The sequence below is a fragment of the Rhinolophus sinicus genome, linkage group LG07 (assembly GCF_036562045.2).
Source record: "Rhinolophus sinicus isolate RSC01 linkage group LG07, ASM3656204v1, whole genome shotgun sequence".
In the NCBI taxonomy this organism is placed as follows: domain Eukaryota; kingdom Metazoa; phylum Chordata; class Mammalia; order Chiroptera; family Rhinolophidae; genus Rhinolophus; species Rhinolophus sinicus.
The window spans coordinates 49,182,067-49,203,279 of NC_133757.1; the positions used below are offsets into that span (position 1 = coordinate 49,182,067).

A 21,213-nucleotide genomic window follows, 5' to 3' on the forward strand; every position below is an offset into this window, starting at 1 on the left:
TCCTGTTTCTCAGGCCCTCGTCCCATGCTCCCCGTGCTCCAGGTCTGGGTCCCCCCAGGACACAAGAAGGGGTGACAGAGCACTTCAGTCTTCACACTGCTTTGATCTGCCCCGTGAATTGGGGGGCATCCTTTAAAAGGACTAGCACACCTCTGGGGGACCGAGAGATAGTGGTTTTGGGGCCAGAAGCATGTGGGCTCCAATCCTCATTCCCTCGGGCACTTGTAAGCTGTGTGACCAGTTTACCTGTCCCAGGGAGCTGTCCTCGGGGCTGTGAACTTCATCACCTTTATGCAGAGCGCTCCCTGTGACAGGGCCAAAGAGAATCCGTGTCACACCAGGGCCTGTGCCTGCTCCTCACGGGCTCCAGAGGCGTCCGTACTTCCTGCCCGGCCCTGGGAAATGTCAGTGCTGTGGGACTCAGCAGCCTTCTGGCCTCTAGGCCCGGGTGCTGACACCCCGCCCAGGAACCTGCCGGGACCCCACTCCTCCTCAATGGGCCTGCTCCCCCCATTGAGGGACAGAAGCTCTTCTGCATAACACGTTCTCTTCTCCAATGCCCAGCGGAGCAGAGGGCCCAGCTGGGCAGGGGAGTGCCCCTTGGCCTGACCTGGCCACCTGTCCTCCCTGCTTCCTCCCCCTCAGACTCTCTCCTCCCTGACAGGTGGTTTTCTCCCTGGCCTCGGGCAACATCGCGGGGGCCTTTGAGATCGTCACCACCAATGACTCCATTGGTGAACTGTTTGTGGCCAGGCCCCTGGACAGAGAAGAGCTGGACCACTATATCCTCAAGGTGAGCACCGGCCCCCTCGGGGGGGGGGGGGCGTCCAGAAAAACACGTGGCCTATCAGCGTACCCTGGTGCTCACCTTACCTCCTTGTCACCAAATGCTGTGGGGCAGGCCCAGAACATGCATGAAGCTGACCCGGGAGAAGGCATCCTGGGAGGAGGCTCTAGAGCCAGAGGAGACAGCAGCAGAGGTGCCTGTCCCTGCTGGGAGAGCCAGGAGACAAAGCCTGGTGGAGCCCTGACTGCTCCGCAAATGCAGTTGTTTACTCTGTCTAGGCCTCAGTTTCCCCTCTTGTGCAGTGGGCAGAAATCCGCCTGCCTGGCCTGCCTCTGCTGAGGTGAGAAATAAGTGCAAGGTGAGGAGTCAGGAAGGTCCACAGTCTTACTGAATTGCTGCGGCTGGCATATTTCCAGAAGGGTCTCTGGGGACCCCAGGACTGTGCTTCCGCAGGGGCCTGAATCCCTAGAGTACGCCTGCTGCCCTGCAGGCAGCCGGGAAGCATGGAGGCTCCCAGGGACAGGCTCAAGCTGTGATGAGAGCTCCGGCTCATTGCTGAAGATTCTTTGAGGCCCTTTCTCTGTCTGCCAGAGTTCAGATCTGCATGAAACAAGGGGCCTTTGACGCTAAAGGCATAAGGCCTGGGTCTGGTTGCAGGCCCAGGGGCACGGTCAGGGGCTGGCACAGCCTAGAACACAGTCGGGTAGGATCAGGAGGTGAAGATTGGGCACAGAGGGTCACATCGCAAATGAGGGTCCCAGGTCAGACAAGAACTGGGCAAGCGTTTGCAGCATGGGGCAGAAGGCAAAAGCCTTGGGGAAAGCCCAGAGCTGGCAAGGCCCCTGGGGGCAGGAATGGGCCAGCGAGTCTCTGCCCTCCCTCTCCTCCTCCCCAGCAGACAGCCCTGTTAGACTCCAGTTTCCTGACCTTCCCCTGCCCTTCAGCCCTGACTCTGGTCATCCCCCTCCTTACAGATTGTGGCATCTGACCGTGGCACCCCTCCACGGAAGAAGGACCATATCCTACAAGTGACCATCCTGGACGTCAATGACAACCCCCCAGTAATCGAGAGCCCCTTTGGATACAATGTCAGCGTGAACGAGGTGAGGGCAGCTCCAGTGGCCGTACAGCTGGACATCCATGGTGGACAGTGGGCCCGAGCCGACCACGCGGCACCCATTTAAATGTCCGCCTGGCCCACTCATCCCTCAGGGTGGTCACAATGGCTTACTCATTCATAATTCTAACACTAACACCTAGGCCAGGTCCCGGAATGCAATATCATTTTGTGGTAGGGGTGAGGAGATGAGAGGGAAAGAGATAGTGGCTTTTCACCACCAACAGGGAACTGAGGTTTACCCTGGGAGAGCTGTTTTAAATGAAACAACGCATTACTCCTTCGGTCCTAAAATTGAGCCCCTCCAGGAGAATCTTTGCCCCAGCTTTGCCGGATACCATGCCAGGTTGGACATTCATGAAGACAGGAGGGCGCAGGGATCTAGAGACCAGCTCTCAGGCCTGCCCCCTGTGATACAGACCCTGGCTCTGCCACTGACTGGCTGTGTGACTTGCAAACATTCTGTTTTCTCATCTGTACGTGGAGATGACACCAGGACCTAACTCGCTGGGTTGTAGGAGGGAGTTGGCCCCTACACATAGTAGGTGTCCACAGAACGTTCTCCGCCATCATCTTCATCCTTCTCATGGCTGCAGGGTAGATAGCAAAGCTTCCCGGAGGTCTAGGTACTAGACTTTGCGCCACTGAATCTGCAATGACCTCTTTCCTGCTCTCCCTGCAGAACGTGGGCGGGGGCACCGTGGTGGTCCAGGTGAGAGCCACCGACCGTGACATTGGGATCAACAGTGTCCTGTCCTACTACATCACCGAGGGCAACCAGGACATGACCTTCCGCATGGACCGTATCAGTGGTGAGATCACCACACGGCCTGCCCCGCCCGACCGCGAGCACCAGAGCTTCTACCACCTGGTGGTGACTGTGGAGGATGAGGGCACCCCCACGCTGTCGGTGAGCATTGCTGGTGGCCAAGGGGCGGGGAGGCAGGGAGAGGGGAAGCTCCACCTTCCATTTGAGGGGAGCAAGATGGGAGGAATGGAGTGCTGTGCTGTGGGTGAACCGTTGACAGCTCCTTCATCTTGCCTTTAGCCCGACGGCCTATGAGTACTGACATGGGCAAAGCTAGGGTGCTAGTTCACCTGTGTGTGCAGCCACTCAGAGCCTCCAGTCCTCTTTGCCCACACGGAGCAGCTCTGTGTGATGGTATAGATTGAGCCTGTACCTCGGGGCCTGGCCAGCCCCCACTCCACTTGCCAAGCTCTGTGCCTGTGGGGCCACACTCACCCAGATGGTGGTGCCTCTATGACAAGTAGGAAAAGGTGTCCTCTGGCCTCTCCCCCTACCTCGTGTTGGTATGATATGATACACCATCACAGTGTGTCAGGGTTGGAAGGGGACGGTGTCTGTGGTCTGGTCTAATGCTGAATGGGAGGGGCCGCTACCCAAGGCAATGAGCAGGGTTTGCAAGGTTGAAGAAGGAGATGGGGGACTTCAGGGCTGGATGGCAAGACAGTCTGGGGGCCATGAGCTGGAGTGGAAGCAGTTTGCAAACTGAGAGGAGAAGATTTGAAACCAGGTGTACTGTGAGCTGGTCACATGGCTGCAAACAACTCAGAACCTCTCAGAATATCAATTTTGTCATCTGCGAAAGGGAGGTGATGTCTCCTTCCTAGGTGTTTTTGGGGGAATTGAATTAGCTCATGTCTGGGAAAGTGCTTGGTAAGCCAGGAGGAGGACGACGGTGTGAGCTATCTATCACCACAATAATGCTACCTTACGAACCAAACCAAACAGAGAAGCATAAAACAACCATTGATTCCACTCTGATTCTGCAAGCTTGCTGTTGAGACCTGGCTTAGCTGGGCGGTTCTTCTGCTCTCGGCTGGGCTCCCGCATGTGTTGAGGGGGCAGCTGTGTGAGGATTGGATGGCTGTGTTTCTGGGGGTCAGCTGATGATCAGCTGGGTGACAGGGCAAAGGAGCCACCTCTCTCTCTTCTTCCAGAAGGCTAACCTGTCTTGTTCATGTGGAGCTAGAAAGGGTCCAGGATAGACAGCAGAGCATGCAAGGGCTTTTGAGGTCCAAGCTCGGAACTGGAACAGGTTACTTGTGCCACATTCTGTTGGCCAGAGGAATCACAAGGCCAGCCTAAGTTCAAGATGTGGGGAAATAAACTCTATCTTTGAAGGAATGAGCTACAAAGTCACACTGCAAAGAGTGTAGATACAGAGAGGTATAAAGGATTTGGGATATTTTTGTAATCTGTCCACCCTAGGGACCCTGATTGTAAATGAAGCCTCAGCTCTGTCCCTCTGCCCTCAAAAGTTGGCAATGTTAGACCCCTTCACTGTGGACTATGGGGTCGGAGCAGGTGTGGGCTGGCCTCTTTATCTGGAGTATCTTGGGGAAGTGGAAAGGGTGGTGGAAAGGGCCCAAACCTAGGAAACCACGTTGTGAGGAGCCCAGGAAATGGAACTGGCTCTGGGCACCCCACAGGCATCCACAACCATGGCTGCCCAGTGTCACCCCCAATCCCTTCAGCCATTCACACCCAGTGGGCCAAACAGAGGCACGTTTACAGGACACATATAACTAATCAAGGTGGGGAGGGGGACGGGGAAGATATAATTTACTGTGGTGACATTAAGGGACTCGGTTTTGACATAATGCCTCCCTAACTGCACCTGTCTTCAGGTTGAATAATCTGCTTGGTCATCTCTCCAATAAGAAGATGTGTTTGGCTACAAGTAACAGAAATTTAACTATGGAGTCGTAAATAAATCAGAATGCCTTTTTCTCACATAACAGAAATCATGGAGAGAATTACAAGTCGATTTTGTGCTCAATGGTGTCAGAGCTAAAGCATCTTGGCTTTTCCCTCAGCGATTGCAAGGTGGCTGCTATAGCTCCAGCCATCGTGTCAGCATCAAGTTGGGAAATGGCAAAAAGACAAAGAGCTATGCAAGCCATTCCGCCCCTTTGTCAGGAAAGCAAAAGGTTTTCTAGAACTGCTCTCTAGAGTTCTGCTAATGTCTCATTAGCCAGAATAGGCTCCCGTGGACACCCTGGCTGCAAGGGAGGGTGGGAAAAATGAGACAGGACTCTCAGGACTGGCTTACTTGGGGGCCAGGTACATCACTGTCTCAAACAAAAGCAGGGCTCTTAATGAGGAAGAGGTAGAGAATAGAGTTTGGATGGGCAACTGATAGCATTTTCCTCATCCTGACCTAGGCCAGTAAACACACCACTCTCACCCCCCTGCCCCCTCCCTCACACCCCACAGTCCTAGAGTTTCCCAGGGAAGCAGTCAGTGAGACCCATGACATTCTAAAACCTGGAGTTTGGGAGGCAACATCTGACTTCCTTTTGGTCCCCAGAAGAAATGAGAATTGGAAATTCTCACTGGGAAATCACCCCAGCCACGTTTAACCACCCAACATGGGTGGGCCACTACCCATGCAGTCCCTGAAGAACTTGGGACTGGTCCCCATGGCCAGAAAGAGTTTCCATCTGTTGACCAGACCCTCCAGAGAGACCCAGCCTAGCCCACTGGAAACCCAGGAGCACTGCCGCCGAACATAGGGTCCCTGACATTCTGCCGTCCTTGAAGCGGATCTCGGCCCATACCAGCTCCCTGGTAGAGCGTGGAAAGCTGGGTGGTGAGAAATGCAGTCTCCCTTTCTCTTCCTTCCTCGTCCTGACCATCATCAGCACTGCTCCCAGAAAGCGCCTGCAGGATGACTAGGATCAGGGATGGAGTTCCCTGAGGCCATCACCAGGGGAATACATATATGGCTTCTGGCTAAAATACCATAATACAGACAAAGAGCATCAGACATCAGCTGGAAAAAGATTTATAGGAGGAAACTTTTTAAGTCCAAAAGAATTTATCCCTTCAATTTTTCTTTTCTGTTCCTTCTGGCTGGGAAAGATCTCTTTTATTTGACTTCTGTAGGGGACACCACAGTGAAGAACTGCAGTGACACCCCAGCATAGTTTGTTCATTCATCGTTTATTTATTCATTCATTCAGCCAATGTTCCTTGAATGCCCACTGTGTGCCAGGCACCAGAGATACAGAGATGAAGGCAATGTGGTCCCTGCCACAGGGAGATGCAGCTGAGTAAGGGAGGCATGTGTGGGGGCCGAGGTGCAGATAGGGCACTGAGGAGCGTTGGGAAGGCTTCCTGGAGGAGGTGACACCTGTCTTCTCAATCAGTCATAGTTCACACAGTAAAGGAGGGAATCATATTCTGGCCCTGGGCATCAGCCTGAATAAAGGCCTAAGAACAAGTGATAATGAGGAGTGGATTTGGGGAGCCTCAAGGAGTGCAGGCCCATGGCATCATTCAGAGCCTAGAGCAGGGCTCTCGCTCGCTCTCTCTCTCTCCTTGATATTCTGTCCAGGGCATGCCCTAACGGCTGGTCCCACTACTTCTCAAGCACTTCCTCCACTCCCTCCTGGCCCTGCTAAGCTAGGGTAGGGATGGGGCAGAGCTAGCAAGCTAGGGCCCTGAGCCAGTGCCCAGTCAGGATTGGCATTTGCCTCCAAGGAGCACTGGACCCTTGAAGATTCGCTTCCACTGACCAGACTATCACCTCTGGACAATGAACCCCCCCAGGTTCATGAGTGCCCCTAAACACAAACTGAGGGCCAACCCAGAGGTGACCAGAGGAGAACCCTCATCTACTATTGGACAGATTTCACTGGATGATTGTTCAGGGAATAGGGTCACCCCAACCCCTCCTGGACCAGCCAGAGCCCTGAGCAGCATCAGACCAGCCATCCTGAGGGTCCAGGCAAAGTCACCGTGGTCTAATGTGGGTGAGGATGGTGGGTGCCACCTGAACATGTCGGTCCAGAGATGCCCAGCAGACCCACACACCTACCTGCAATTATCTGCCTGGTTCAAGCCAGCCCTCATTCATTCATTCATTCATTCAGTGCTAACTAGATGCCAGGCGCGTGCTAGAGCATAGGAATCAGAGATGAGATTGATAGAGTTCTGCCCTCAAGGAGCCCACAGTCTAGTGGGGGAAATGGATATGTAACAGCGAGCTGATGCTCTGTGATGTGATCGAGTGCTAGGAGCACAGAATCCGGAGCCAGGGGAGGTTTTCTGGACAAGGCATCGTTTGCATCCACGTCTTAAAGGATGAGGCACTGTAAGTAAGGGGTCTGGGATTAGGCTACCAAGAGCCTCCCCAAAACCATGAGAAATTTTGTCTCTGAGCCCTTGCATCTCTTCTTTGCTCCCTGGGGCCCCACATCCCCCCCAGTTCCCTGAAAGCCAGACATTCCTGCAAACAACCTAACTAACATCCGCACCCAACTCTCAGGCCCGTATCACCCAGAGCTCGGAGCAGCGGCCAGGGGCATCCAGGCCAGCCCAGGCCTGTCACACAATGGTGTGCCATCCAGCCAGGGGAAGTCATCGTACAGCCTTGGCCATCTGGCTAGCTGCAGGCCACAGGAAGGGAGGCCGGGCTTGGGGGAGGGCTCTACGTGGCTTCTAGGGAGGCCCCTGCAAGAGGAAGGGCTGGGCGGGAGGAAGGACGGAAGGCAACGTGGAGGTCAGAAGCTACGCCCCAGCCACAGAGGCACCTTGGCAGGGGGATGGGTAGACGGAGGGCCTGACCAGGCCTTTCTGCCACACAGATCACAGCCAGCAGGTTAGACAATCCCAAGTAACCAGCCCTGGCTTCTCAGCCTGGTGGGGCCCTGCAAAAGTCACCTGTCCAGGCAGAAAGACAGAACATGTACCCACTTCTCATATAAGAAGTGCTAGCAGTAGCCCTATGAAAATCTGTGAGCTGGGGATACTGCTCTTGACAGCTCACCTCAGATCTTTAGGGCCTAGGGCTCTTCTGTTTATGAAACTTGGACCCTGCTGCTGCTGCTTCCCTTGGCTCAAGCTCAGGAAACCCCAGCCTGGCCCCTTCCCTATGCTGCTCATCGAGTACGCCGGCCTTCTCTGGCCCAGCGTGACTAAACTCAGACCCTTCCCTGAGCTTTGCTCCTTGCGGGGTGTTCTGCAGCTGCTCAAATGCCACACATGCAACAGGCTCTGTTCCTCCAAGAGACCTTGGGGCTCTGCAGTTAACTGAGAGTTTCCCCCTTCCCCAGCCTCCCCTACTGCAAGCAAGTGGGGTGCACGGGCCAGAACACAGATCAGGAGCCCTGTGGCTTCAGAGTTGCCAGGCAGAAAGGGGAGTGGCACAGTGATGTGGAAGGAGTGGAGCCACGGGCATGTGGGCACAGGTTCGTCTCCCCGGGTCCTGCTGTATCTTGTAAGCAAGTCCAAGTGCTGGCCTGTAACGCTATTCAATTCAATGAAGAGGAAGGAGCGCTTGCCTGGGAAGCAGGAGACCCAGCCTTTCGTCCCAGTTCCTCATTCACGTGTGGTGACAAGACACAAACCTTTTGAAACCTGTTTCCCAGTACATTAAATGGGGACTATAAAGCCTCCCAGGGTTTTCTGGTGGGCGACAGGGAAATCAAAGAAGTAAACACATGTGAAACTGTTTGGAAAGCACAGAGTATTAAAACGCACAAGGGAAACATGTGGCACACATACTGCCCCTTCTGTTTTCTGTGCCCAAGGTAGACATTGCTGATGTCAGCACTTCCTTGTTAAGCTATATGGATACTTCAGAATCCCTCGCAACATATAGTCCAGGAAGCCATGCCAACAGATCAGAACTGCAGAACAAAATGAAACCTCTTTCCCCAGGCCTGCACAAGCTCAGGGAAATTATTGCTGTTGATGAGATCCCACCAGGCCCAGACAAAGCTGCTGGGAAACTGGAGCTGGTGGAAAGTCAGAAGTAGCCCTGACAATTGTGAGTGGCCCAGCAAACAGAATTCTGGTATCTGGGTTCAGCCCATCACCCGGTGGCTATGCTTCAGTTATCAGTTCTGCAACCAAGTTCAAAGGGCAAGCTGTTATTGGACCCCCTGGCCTCCTGGACCTCATACCCTAACCCTAACCCTAACCCACAGCATCCATGCAGAAAAGGAAGGCGACAATGCAAAGCAGGTACAGTGAAGGTGCTAGACAGGTCATGCCTGCTGGGGGCAAGGACAGACTCTCAGCTGAGCTGTGAGTGTCTCCTTCTCAAGAGGCCTTTGCACCCAGCATTCTTGCCGGCAACCCCAGTTCCTCTTTCTGCCCTATTGCTGTTCGCTTTGGGCTCCTTGAGCAAATCATAGCCCGGCCCCAGCGCAGTCAGGCCAGCCTTGCAGTGTTCCCACAGTGCCCAATGGGGGTAGAGAATGACAGCACTTCTGTACCCCCAGCCCCACTGTGTCCTCCTGAGTCCTCCCACCACAGACCACTCCCTAAAGAAGGCAATGCATCAACGCCCCCTACCCCAGCTACTGTGTGTAGGAGGCCAGGCAGGAGAGAGGGCAGCCCCAGGGCTGGTCTTTTGAGAAGCAGGCTGCCGTTCTTCGGCGCTTACCCCATTGTCCATCACCACAGACCCCTGGCAGGGCCAGCCTGCCCCAACAGCAACATCTCCAGTGGCCTCTATAGCATATTTTCAGGGATATTCCATTCCTTTGGAGGGGATAGAGGCAGGAGGTCATTATTAAATGTGAATGTTGGGAGATGGGTTACAGGCCTCATAATTCCTGACACATCTCTTAACAATGACATGGTGCCTAAAAGCCCAGATCGCCTTCCCAGGGCTTCAGACGGTGCTGTGATGCATGAGCCTCCTGCGTCAGTCCCACCTGCCCAGCAGCTGATTTCCCAGAAGCCCTGGGTTACTCCCAGCCCCTTGGAGCAGACGCCATGTTCCCGCTCCCTATTCGATTCCATATGCCTCAGCCTACAGGTGCTGAGCCAGCGCCCTAGGGACCAGCCACCAGAGCTGGCGTCTGCAAAAGTACCACAGCTCCAGGGGTGAGCACAGAGGGCTGGTCTAGTGCCCCCCCCCCCCAACCAGAGCAGGGAGAGAGCCTTTAGGGCTGCTGGGGGGCGGGGTGTGTGGTCATGGATGAAGATGGAGCCTGGGACTCAGAGTAAATTTCACTGAAAACAGGAAACCACGAAGTTGAGATGCATCAGCTTGTAAGGGTCCAACGAAGAGGCCACGCAGGAGGAAGCTAGAGAGGAAGTGTGGCTTTCTGCTCTGGGGTGTCTTCCCTCCCTCCACACAGCAGCAGCCGACCTGGGGTCTGGCTGCCAAGTTCTTAGAGGTTGTCTCTGCCTCGAGGTCAGAAGCTGAGCGCTGGGCCTCCCTGTAGGGCAGGAGCAGTCTTCTGAGCTAGGGGACAGAGAGTCTGCTCTGTGGGCTTGTCCAACTCCAGACGTAGCCTGGCCCTGCCCCGAGCAGGTGTCACCCTCCCCATCCCTGCCCCGTGGGCCCCCACAAGCTGTGAAAACAGCACCCTCTTTCTGTGGCAACTGTCACTAAGTGTTCATGGCAGCAGACGGAATAGAAGAGGGGACCCCCAAGGACAAAGCGGGAGCCAGGGCTCTGGTGCTCTGGCCACTGGTAATGTCAGTGCCGTCTCAAGGTCCGAGCTCACCCCTCCTCAAGGCCTCCAGGCACAGCAGGCAGGACCCCACATCGGGTAACGCCCCTGGGCCTGACAAGGGAGCTTTGGAAGCAATGCCATGCATCCAGGGGGCTCCTTGGCTCCAGCTGCAGGTCTTGGGACACGCTGCAGCTGGAGCTGCTCCTTTCTTCTAGTCCCCACTCCCTTCCCCCCGCCAGGCAATCAGGTGGGCTTCTCCCTGCCTGTCGGGCCCTTATCCTGGCCTGCAGACCTGGTTCTCGGCACCCAGGCCCAGCTCAGCAGAGCCACTGTAGGCTGCTGGCAGACAAATGCCCAGTTGAATCTATACCATCCAGTCAGTGCCCGGGCTCCTGCCCAGCTCAGTCTGTCCCCTTCCCTTCTTAGGCCCCACAGGCTCTGTTTCCACCCCAGAGAGTACAGAGACTGCCCCACTCCTCCCCATGCTTTAAAGCCCTTTAACTGCAATTCCACATAGGACCCCCCCTTGTATCTGTGTATAAAAACAAACTTGGATCATGCCCTGAAGAGGGAGATGGGAACAGAGGGTGCAGAGCAGAGGGGACACAAACCTTCCTATGGACATGTCCTGCTCCTCCCACCTGACAGGGTCATTCTGCAGGGAAGACTCAGCAGATTGAATGGAACAGAAGACGGAGAGAGGGGAGGGCTCCCTAGGCCTCAGGCACCTCAGAAGCAGAGTAGGAATTTAAACCCAGCTCTTACAATCCGTCCACAGGGCTTCCACCTGTTGCCCGTGTAGTTTTTAATAGCACCCCCCTCTTCATGCTCAAAAGTGTCACAGTTTGGACAATATATTATGTGGTCACCCTCTCTATGGACCATGCTAAGAAGTGGAGGAGGGCGAGGGGGAAGGCAGCAGAAATGGAGCCCTCCCCACTCACCTTCCCAGCAGGCCCCTGGCTCTGCCTCACCCCTGTCTGTGGTGGGTAGTACAACCTCTGGCCTGGCCTCCATTGCCCAAGATGCCAGTTGGCTCACCATGGCCACAGTGCCCCACTGTGTACTTCCTGTTTTGGGGGCCAAAGTATAGGCACTGGGAGCCCCAGATTTGCTTAACCTGTTGACAGCTCCTAGAAGGTTGATGGTAGGAGGCAGCTGGGAAAGGCTCCTGTGCCTGGGGGTGGGCAGACCCCAAGCTCCATGGTTACAAAGAGTGAGTCTGACAGATGAGCAGCCTCAGGCGAGACGGGGAAGCCGGTCCTCCACAGTGGGGAGAATCTGTCCACATCTCGTCCTGCGTCTCATTCCTGGGAGGGTGGCACTGGGGGTCTGCTCAGTGCCCATCTTCTCCCATCTATGCTGGCAAGTCCCAGGGCTCGTGTCCTAGGAAGAAAGGCTGCCAAAGAGCTGGAAATTCTGGGGCTTCTAGGATGTAGGTGATTTGGCATCTGTAGCTGGTGAATTTCAGGCCTCTGGAGTGGGATCCCAGCACCCCACCGTCCTTGAGATAAGCAGAACGATCCAACATCTTCTCTCTTCTGCCATGTGGCATCCAGAGAGGCTGAGAATCTGGCCATCGGGGTATCTCAAAGAATCTGGACTCGAAGCGGGAGGGAGGAAGCCAGAGGTGAGGCCCAGGGACCCCTCAGAATGCCAGCCTGGCTCAAATGCACCTGCCCCAGGCCCAGCCACAGCTGCCCACTGGCCCCCAGCTGGTCTAGATGGTCTCAGAGTTTGGAGAGTCAGGGACAGGGTCTGCAAAAGAAAGGAGAAATGGAGTGAATAATGGGTTCCAGCGCCACACCAGGAAGCTGTGAGGACTCCCCAGGGCGGGTGGGGAGTAAGGCCAACAGTAGGGCAAGTCCTCGCAGGCCTTAGTGCTGGGAGGGTTGGGAAGCACTCACCTAGGGATGGAAAGAAGACATCCCCGGGGCCCGCTGGAGACAGGGGAGTGCTGGGCTCTGAGAGCAGGTGCCGTCCAGACTCAGAAGGCTGCCGCTGGGCCATGTAGGACAATGGGGGCTTCGGCTTGGCCTCCGGAATCCCCTGGGGGGGCGGAGAGGCCTCAAAGCCAGGGTTTTCAAGTCCTTGAGCATTGCTGCCAGAGAATCAGAACCAAAGGTCATCTGTGCTGCCTGGGTTTTGGGCCTCCGCCCTCCCCGCTCCCCACACACACTACTCTGCTCCCTTCCCACTCCAGGACCCAACAGTCTCTCCCAGCAGAAAGGGAGGATCCAGGGCAGAGAGAAAAGGTCAGGGACTGCACTCTCCCACCTGCCCTGAGCTGAGGGCATCTGACCCCAGCTCTGCCTGACCACCTGCCCTGGGCCGCCAGGAAGCCCAGGGTCAGGAGCACATCCAGGACACCAGCCTCAGGAACCTGGGACAAGTTTCTCTTTGGTCAGTAGAGTCCATGGTATTAGGATGGAATGTCCCCACAGCTGGTCTTGAGCTGAAGGGAGGTTCTCGTTTCTTCCCCTCTTCCCTCTTGGGAGTTGGACAACCTCTAAAGACCCCTCTAACTCTGAGATTCTAGCAGGATCGCTAGCAGGACTTCTTTGGACCTCTCTTGAAAATCATCCCTTTCAAACACCCAGAGGATTTGGTGTTGCAGGTACCAGGGCCAGTTCCTGAGTGTGGCTCCTTCCTGAGCACGCCCTGTGTGCCAGGCTCCATGCTAGCTTCCTGCCCAGGATGCACCAGCACACACCCCGTATCCACTCCATCCTGCCCTGCTGCCCCATGCTGAGCCCAGGCAGGCTCTGCCCTTGTGGCCGCATAGCTTTCTCCTTGGAGTGCCCTGCAGGGAGGAGCCTGCCCTCCAGGTGTGCAGGCCTCCTTTGCATGTTTCAGTGTCTGCCCCAGCTCAGCTGCTTCCTCCCTCTTCCCCTCCTCCACCCCAGCTACTGACCACTAAGCCCTGAAGACGGGTGCATGGCTTATCCAAGAAGCATATGAGCTCAGCCTGCTGGGTGAGGGGTGCAGGGAGAACAGCCGACTGGCAGGCACAGATGTGTGGGCCTCAGTGGCAGATGGCAAATACTCTTCTAACCAGCTGTGCTGGCAGCTAAATAGGGGCGCTACTCCCCAGAAATATGTCCTTCCTGACAGCTGGCCCAAGGCACAGGGAGGACCAGGGAGGCCATGTCTGTGTTCTGACCCCTGTTGTGGTGTAACCTGTTACCAGGGAAGAGAGGGAAAAGGATACTGTGGCAGCCAGGAGAGGCAGACTGTCTGTCATGGCTAAAAGCTACCCCTCCCCCTTCTGCATTCACTGCAGCCACAGTTTGGGTATAGACATTGCCGTACAGAGCCACAAGCCCTGGGAGTCAAGCTTTGGGTTGGGGCAGGGGCAGCTGCCGGAAGTTTTCTCAAGAAGGTCTCCATGGGCCTTACCTGTCCATCCGCACCAGCTCCTGGGCACCTAGGGACAGACAGAGAAACTGGTCACACAGGGAACGCTTCCCCAGAGCATCCCTGCCATGGCTGGCAGAGGCCCTTGGGGCATCGGGAACAAGCCCAGGCAGGGCTGTGCTCAGCCCTGGATCCCACGCCTCTTCACTCGGGAGGCCCATTCAGCAGTACTCTGCATGTTTATCCTGCAGGTGAGGCCTCAGTGAGTGGCCATTTTGACCAGTGAGAAGTGAAACTTGGGCTGCATTTTATACGTGTGTAGGGCATTTGTCACCAGGAGACCACAGGCAGCCAAGACTTTCTCCTATGGCTTGACTTGGGTGGTGTTAGACCTTCAGGATTTAAGTATCAACCTAAGGCCCGGCTCCTGAACTTGCTGTTTCCTGTTTGGACATTTGCTATGGTATAGTCTTTAGCTATGATTTACTGCATGGAAGTGTTGCAAGGTCGTTTCCTAATTAGAGGGTTCCTGGGCCTCTCTGTCCCATCCTCCACATTGCATAATAGAGTGGCTTCAGAGGTGATGTCTCTTAGAGGAATCTTAGGGGGCCTGACACCCCATCACTTCTCAGCCATTCCACTACTTTCTGCTCCTCATCCAAGCTGCTGCCACCCTGCCCCACTCTTGGGTTTCTCCACGCCCCCAAACTGAACACCAACCAAATTCAGTAGCCCCAACTTCCCTCTTTCTTGCAGCTCCCCGTGTTCCTACAGCTCCTTCTCATTTTCAGGAGCTTTACTGCTGATTACAATGGGGAAATAGATGGTGGGGGAGGGGCACAACAACAGAACACACGGGGAAGTTGCACAAAAGTTCCTGAAATCTCTGCGGTATTGGATTCATGGCTACTGTCTACCGAGGACTCCAGGACATCAGGCTTTGTGTGCGTGCTCTACGGTCCCTCATCTTCTCATCTACCCTTTGGGGAAAGGACTGTGCATCCCACTTTGCAGCTGGGGAAACCAGTCTCCATCTCCTACTGGGCAGGTTTCCACACCCATTGGCCTCTGCAGCAAACTGCCTTCCTCCATGCTCCCAACAGTTTCGCTTTCTTCCCCCCCACCCACCCCGCGTGGGGCTCGTGCCTGAGTGCACCCTCCGCACCAGGCTCCAGGCCACTCAGCCTCTGTCCTATGGCCGGACCCCTGGCGTTTCCCAGGTGACTTCTGTTCCCTTAACTCCAGCAGCTGCTTCTCTAGAGTCTAGATTAAGAAAAATGACCCAAATCTCCGCTCCTTCTCCGTTTTATACCAGGTTTCTCTAGCATCATCCCCTCTGGCATTTCTTGTCCGTCTCTAAAGACTTTAATCATACAACTCATTTCTTCTTCTTTTTTTGGAGGGGATGGAGTGACTGGCCTCAAAAATACTTTTATTAGAAGAGAAAGTATTGACACCTGTTATCGCATATTAAATTTGGGGATAAGATGCTGTGAAGTGGCCCCATCACAGGACTGGGGTTTGTTTAGTTTCAAGGATGTTCAACATTGATCATAGCACTGCCCCAGCCGGCCCCCTGTACCCACTTGTGCCCTCTTTCAGTCCAGTTCTTCAGCATCCAGTTCATCGGTCCCTTCCTGGGCCCTTCCCCTGGGAAGCCCTCAGAATGGAGGTGTCCCAGTGCATGGAGTACGAGATATTAGGGGCTGACCCCAGTTTCCCCATGTTGTCAGGACACCCCCCATGGTGCTCTGGCCTGGGGATGTCCCATCTCTGATTTTCCTTCCTCCAGCCTGGGACATGGGAAACAGCCCTGGACCAACCTCTGGTACCCTGTGAGGAAGGCAGGAACAACAGCCTCCTTCCCCCCTCCACCATCCATTTCCTGTTCCCTGATGGAGGCAGCACTGTGGTCTGGAGTAAGGGGGACAGAAAGCACCTCTTTAAAATCTGGGAGCCAAGCTGAGCGAGCATGTCTCCCTCCTCGTCCCATCGCCACCTCCGTAGAAGTACTACACAGATGAGCAAGAGCTGATGGCAGTTCTGCAGTGATTTCTCTTCCTGGCTGAGCCCCTCGGTTCCTCTTTCTTCTCCAACTGCTTTACCTGCCCTCCCCCCCCCCCACCCACTCCTAACCTCAGGGTATTTTGTAGGTGGGCTGTGGTAGGTTTTGTGAGAAATATATGGAAGTCCTGAGAGTAACGAAGAGGTGGCCACAGCCCGAGTGACCCACTGTGGAGTTCCAGATTGCACCCACAGGAGAGAAGGGTACAAGTCAAGAAGATCCAGCCAAAGGAAATCAGGTGTGAGCCAAAAGCCACCTGGTGACAGAGCATTCCTCCCTCAGTTGCCTTCTGCTGCTGGGCAGAGGGGAAGAGGTGGGGGAAGCAATGCAAGTGCCAAGGGCAGAGGACTCCCCACCCTCTTGGTCCTGGAGGACTCCACTGGCTGAGGCTTATGGCTGGGGTCAGAGCAAGGGCAAAGGGCACTGTCACCTGCAAAGTAGTGTGTAAAGGTGTTTGTGGCCCTGACTTGAACCCTGGCTCCATCGCTTACTTGCTGTGCAGTTCCTTAAGTGCGTTACTTAACCTCTCTGTGCCTCAGTTTGCTCAGCTATAAAATGGGAACAATGATAGGACCAAACTTTCAGAGTCATTATGAAGAATACCTGGCACAACACCCTTGACAGGAAGGGGGTTATTGGCTATGGCGCTTATGCTAATGAGTGTTTTTATTATATAGTGGGATTATATTCCCTGGGAAAAGCATGAGTTGAAAGCTCTGAGTTTGAGTGCCAGCTCTGCCACCTACTTACTGAGTACCATTTCGTTAGTTATTTAACCCCATGGATGTTAGCTTTCTCAGCTGTAAAAGGAGAGAAATGAACTAACTTATTTCCAAGACCCCTTCCAGTTCTGATAATCCCAAGGTCATTTTTGTCACGATCATTGCTATGCTAATAACAAAACAAGCCCACCCATACATTAAAGCAGGTCTCCAAAGGATCTCTGAGTGGCAGCATTTTTATAAACCAATTTGAACTGCTCCATCTGACTATTCATTCATCATCTGATATTTATTGAGTGCCAAGCCAGCATTGCTTGGGGCTTGTGGGCTCTTAGGCCCTGAACATGACATGCCTGGATCCCTCCTCTCTCCGACATTGAGCGCAGCCCCTTGCTAGGACTACATTAGCTCCCATCTCTGGAACAGAAAGGACCTTGCCATTCCAGGGGCTGAGCTGGCGCTGGGACAGGTGACTCCCACCCCCACCCCTCCCAGGAGGCCAGGGATACTCACGGCGGTTGGAGGACACCTGCCTTTGCTTATAGACCAGGAGCAGGATGAGGGGAAGGCAGAGGATGCCCACGATGCAGGCACCTGTAGCCAGGGCGGCAGCCGTAATGTCTGAAAGGCAGAGAGGCAGGCCAAGGTGAGGCCCCATTCTCGCTGTTCCTCCTGGGGGGAAACTGAAGCCCAGAGAGGGGAGGCCAGGCAGCAGGGGGACCCAGCATGACCCAGACCTCACAGCCAGACCCTCAGTGACCTTCAGAGGCATGGAAGGTCTAGGTGCCCCCTTTCAAAGAGAGCCCCATACCTCCTCCCCAAGTGTGCCCAGAGCACACAGAAACAAAGCCAGGCGCTTACAGCTGAGGGTTGTCATCCAGCCCACTGGGGACCGCTCAGCTGCCCTGGGCCACAGGTGGTTCCCTAAGAAGGGAGGGCAGGCCCTTCACAGACCTTACACCACAGAGTTCAAGGTCAAAAGGAGCCCAAGTGTTGAAAACCTTTTAGAAACAGGTAGCGGTGATGGTTGCATAACCTTGTGAGGGTAATTAATGCCATTGAGTCGTACACTTAAAAGTGGTTAACATGGCAAATTTTATGTTTTACCACAATAAAAAATATTAATGAGTGAAAAGCCCTGTTTACCTCTTAAGTGACCCCTTAGCTCTGGGGCGGACCTTCTGAAAGTGATCTCATACATACAATTCCTGGGGTGAGAACTAGAGAAATGTGAACTCTTCTCCAACATTTTTAAATTTTAAACTTTCTAAATTACAAAAAAAAAAAGTATAAATTAAAATACATGTTGTAAAGTTTCTTCCTCCTCCTCTACCTGGGCCCCCTCCAAATAGATAATCAGTGTCCATAGTTTTCTTGAGTATGGTCTAGGTATGTCCCCTGCATATACAGCATATACAAAGGGTGCCCCAAAATATATATACACATTCACATTTTAAGAAAGGAAAAAACTATTAAAATTGTAATAATATATACTGATAACAAAAGATAACATATACCGATAACAAGTCATGTGTATACGTTTTTTTGGCACCCCCGGTATATGTGCCAATTGCTTTTCTCATTTAGCTTGGACAGCGCTGTGTATGGGCACAGAGCTCTGTCTCATTCTTCCCAGGGCTTTGTCACGTGACTCACCCAAAATTTATTGAAACAGTCTCCCATTGGAGGACATGTATGTTGCTCTCATACTTCGACATAACTAATAACATAGCAGTGAACTCCTTGTGTGTGCATCTTTGCTCACCCAGGCAAGACATCTGTACATAAATTTCTAGTGGTGAAGGTGCTGAGCCAAAGAGTATGTGCATTTTCTTTCCATCTATTGCTAAATTACCCTCGGATTGTACCGCTTAGCGATCCCAGCAGCAGTGTGAGAGCCTTGCTTTATTTCAGTCCGTCTGCTGACTCCAGGACTTTCGCTGGAACAGACGCACGCTCAGAACCACAACCAGCGTAAACGCATTTCCTTCCCAATTTTAGCCTTTCCCAGAAGATGAGCATATCTTGTCACAGTGTCAACTGTCAACTTGGTGCTAGGGGAGCTTTGGGAAGGTGGCTGTGCTGTGGTCTCAATGTTGTCAGTTGCACAACTTATTTGGAATAAGGGCTGTTCCTGTATCATTGTATTGCTAAACAACCCGATGGTGTAAACAAGCTTTCAGGGGGTTGGTTCACACCGCAAACGAGAACAAAGTGTTTTCAGGCAGGTTAGAAGTACCCACTAGTGCAGGAACAGTTGCTATGCTAATTACAAAGCAAGTTCCACTTCACATTAAAGCCCGCTCCCCCGCAGATCTTAGCAAGGCTGCATTTTGACGTGGAATATTGAAAGTAAAAACATTCTATAATTCAGACATTTAAGTATTTCTAAGCTCTACCACAGGCCCTTCTTTGTGGGCACTATCAGAGAAGCGGGCTGCAAAGCGTTCAAAGCAGGTCCCCTCCCGCCTGCTACTAAGCAGCTGCTGATGAGGTAGTCAGGTGCTCGCTAAGGCAAAGTCGGGCTCCCTGTGGGCCCTACCTCCCAGCCTGACTCCTGTCGCCAGGCAAAGATCCTACATCTGCAGCCCCTCCGGGGGATCAGGACTGTCTCCTTATAACCTGGGCTGAGAGTTAACACTGCGATGGGGGATTGGGGGGCGGAGCAGGGATTTGCTGGCAGCTCTGTGGACCCAAGTGCCCTCAGAAGCCATGGGCTCCTGTGCAGAGCCCAGCCCGACCACAGCTCTCCACCCCTCCCTACAAGCATAGCCAGTACCTCGGGGTGGGGAGATGGCCCCGCTTGGTAGCCATCCAGAGCCAGGCTCATCCTGGGGAGGTAATCAGGCACTGGCAGAGGCAGCTGCCAGGCCAGCACCAAGGACTGTGCCAGGCCCTCACAGAGCAGGGTGGGATTGGGAGGTGGGGCAAACTGCTCAGCTGGTCTCTGTCCCAGGCTTGCCAGTAGTGCCCTGTGGGTATATGTGCAGGAGGGAATTCAGCTGGGCTGTCTGGTTCCTCAGGGAGGGGGCTGGATAAAAAGCAAACCAAAACACCCTGCAGTGTTGGGGAATAGGGAGGTGGCTTTAAGGGGAGGGGAGATGGCTGCCTAGCCCCTTTCCCCGGGCTCCGGTGAAAAACCACAGACCCTCAGCAATCTGGGCTCCAAGGGCACTAACTTCCTCAGTCTCACTCCTCTCTTGTAACCTCCCTGACTTCAGGCTGACTAGGGCTTTCAGATGATTTCACAGACCAACTACCCTCCTACTTCCCAAAGACATTAGGAGACTGGGGCCACAGTTAGAGGAGGAAAACGCAAAGAGCTTCTTGGCTGAAAGTATCATTAGCTGATCAGGTACCAAGGCATCTGTCTTAAAGAGACTGGGGACGAGGATCTTTCCAAAGGTTAGTGGCAGTGGAGGGCAGTACCCAGAGGCCAGTACCCACCGAGCACCTGGGTCATCAGGCAAATATTTCTAAATCGTTAGAAAACAGGCTATGTGTCCACTGTCAGCTGCCATCGACGTGTCATCCTGCCTTGGCACAGGGGCATGGATGAATTGACTTGGGAAGCCAGGCCTAGATTTCTGCATTAGAAGTAATCATAGCCAGCATTTAACACAGCACTTACTTTCCAGGCATGGTTCTTAGCACTTTACATATAGAACTTCATTTTAGCCTCATAACAACCTGGAAAATACGTGCAATTATAATCACCTCTGTTGTACAGATGAGAAAACTAAGGCACAGAGAGGTGAAGCAATGTGGCTGCTTTCAGGGTCTGTTCTCTTAACCTCTTCACCAGACTGCCTTTCACTAGAATGGACTCAACATTTGAAATTGAGAGTTCATGTAAAATCTGGACTTCTAAGTTTGCTTGAAAATGTAGTGGCTCTGGCAACCCTAGGCCCCCCTCCTGGCATGCAGCAGTTGGAACTACACTTATAGACTGGCAGCTGGGTGCTAGCCACAGTCTCCCTCCCTCCTTACTATATTACTCACTGGCTCCCTGGCCCTGGGGGCATTTGAGTTTTTAATCCCTGAATCAGTTCCTTAAATACTGATTTGCCCCCCCCACCCCATTAGTAGGAAAGGGTCACACTTGTTCCCATTTCTCAGTGCACACGTGGTACCCAGAGAATGGACATGCTGTCTAAAACCTCCATAATACCACCCAAAACTATAGCTGAGTTGCTTCTGATCTGAGACAACGCCTGCCATAGTGCCAAGTCTCCACCACAGCTATAGTCGCTAAACCTCCAGAACCAAGAGTCTGGGAGGGGATTAGAAGGGGATATCAGAAGTAATCGAAGCCATCCCCCTGCCCTCAACAGCAGGGACAGAAGCAAATATGTCCCTCTGGCCCTCTGGAAGCCAATTCCCTGTGGACAGTAAGCAGCTCAGGGAAACAAGGCACAGAGTGAAGCTGCCCTCCCCATGAATTAGAGAGAAAGGAAATGTTAAAACCTGAGAGCAGAAGTGCTCAACCAAGGAAGCCTGACCCATTTTTGACAGTCAAGTTCAAGGTTGCCTCACCCTTGGGCTCTTATCAGCCAGACTACTAAGATTTCCCAGGTGACTTCTGTTCCCTTAATTCCAACAGCTGCTTCTCTAGAATCTAGATCAAGAAAAATGAACAAAACTTCCGCTTCCTCTCCATTTTGTACCTGCTTTCTCCAGCATCGTCCCCTCTGGCATCTCCTGTCCCTGTCCCCAAAGA

General features: G+C 53.7%; 2 protein-coding genes across 4 annotated transcripts in view; one reads left to right on the forward strand and one right to left on the reverse strand.

Annotated features, from left to right (window-relative positions):
• The window catches only part of LOC109454826 (cadherin-23), a 73,048-nt gene that overhangs the window by 533 nt on the left and 51,302 nt on the right, over positions 1 to 21,213 (forward strand). For both annotated transcript variants that reach the window (XM_074339561.1, XM_074339562.1), the window contains exons 2-4: positions 665 to 793; positions 1,762 to 1,890; positions 2,587 to 2,814. In XM_074339561.1, the coding sequence (XP_074195662.1) occupies positions 665 to 793; positions 1,762 to 1,890; positions 2,587 to 2,814 (486 nt within the window). The remainder of the gene's footprint in view (positions 1 to 664; positions 794 to 1,761; positions 1,891 to 2,586; positions 2,815 to 21,213) is intronic.
• The window catches only part of VSIR (V-set immunoregulatory receptor), a 29,562-nt gene continuing 14,204 nt past the window's right edge, over positions 5,856 to 21,213 (reverse strand). The window contains exons 4-7 of one of the 2 annotated variants that reach the window (XM_019745850.2): positions 17,007 to 17,114; positions 13,749 to 13,776; positions 12,257 to 12,450; positions 5,856 to 12,107 (exon numbers count right to left, since the gene is read on the reverse strand). In XM_019745850.2, the coding sequence (XP_019601409.2) occupies positions 12,070 to 12,107; positions 12,257 to 12,450; positions 13,749 to 13,776; positions 17,007 to 17,114 (368 nt within the window). In that variant the 3' untranslated portion in view covers positions 5,856 to 12,069. The remainder of the gene's footprint in view (positions 12,108 to 12,256; positions 12,451 to 13,748; positions 13,777 to 17,006; positions 17,115 to 21,213) is intronic. The other variant, XM_074339567.1, reaches the window with a different exon arrangement.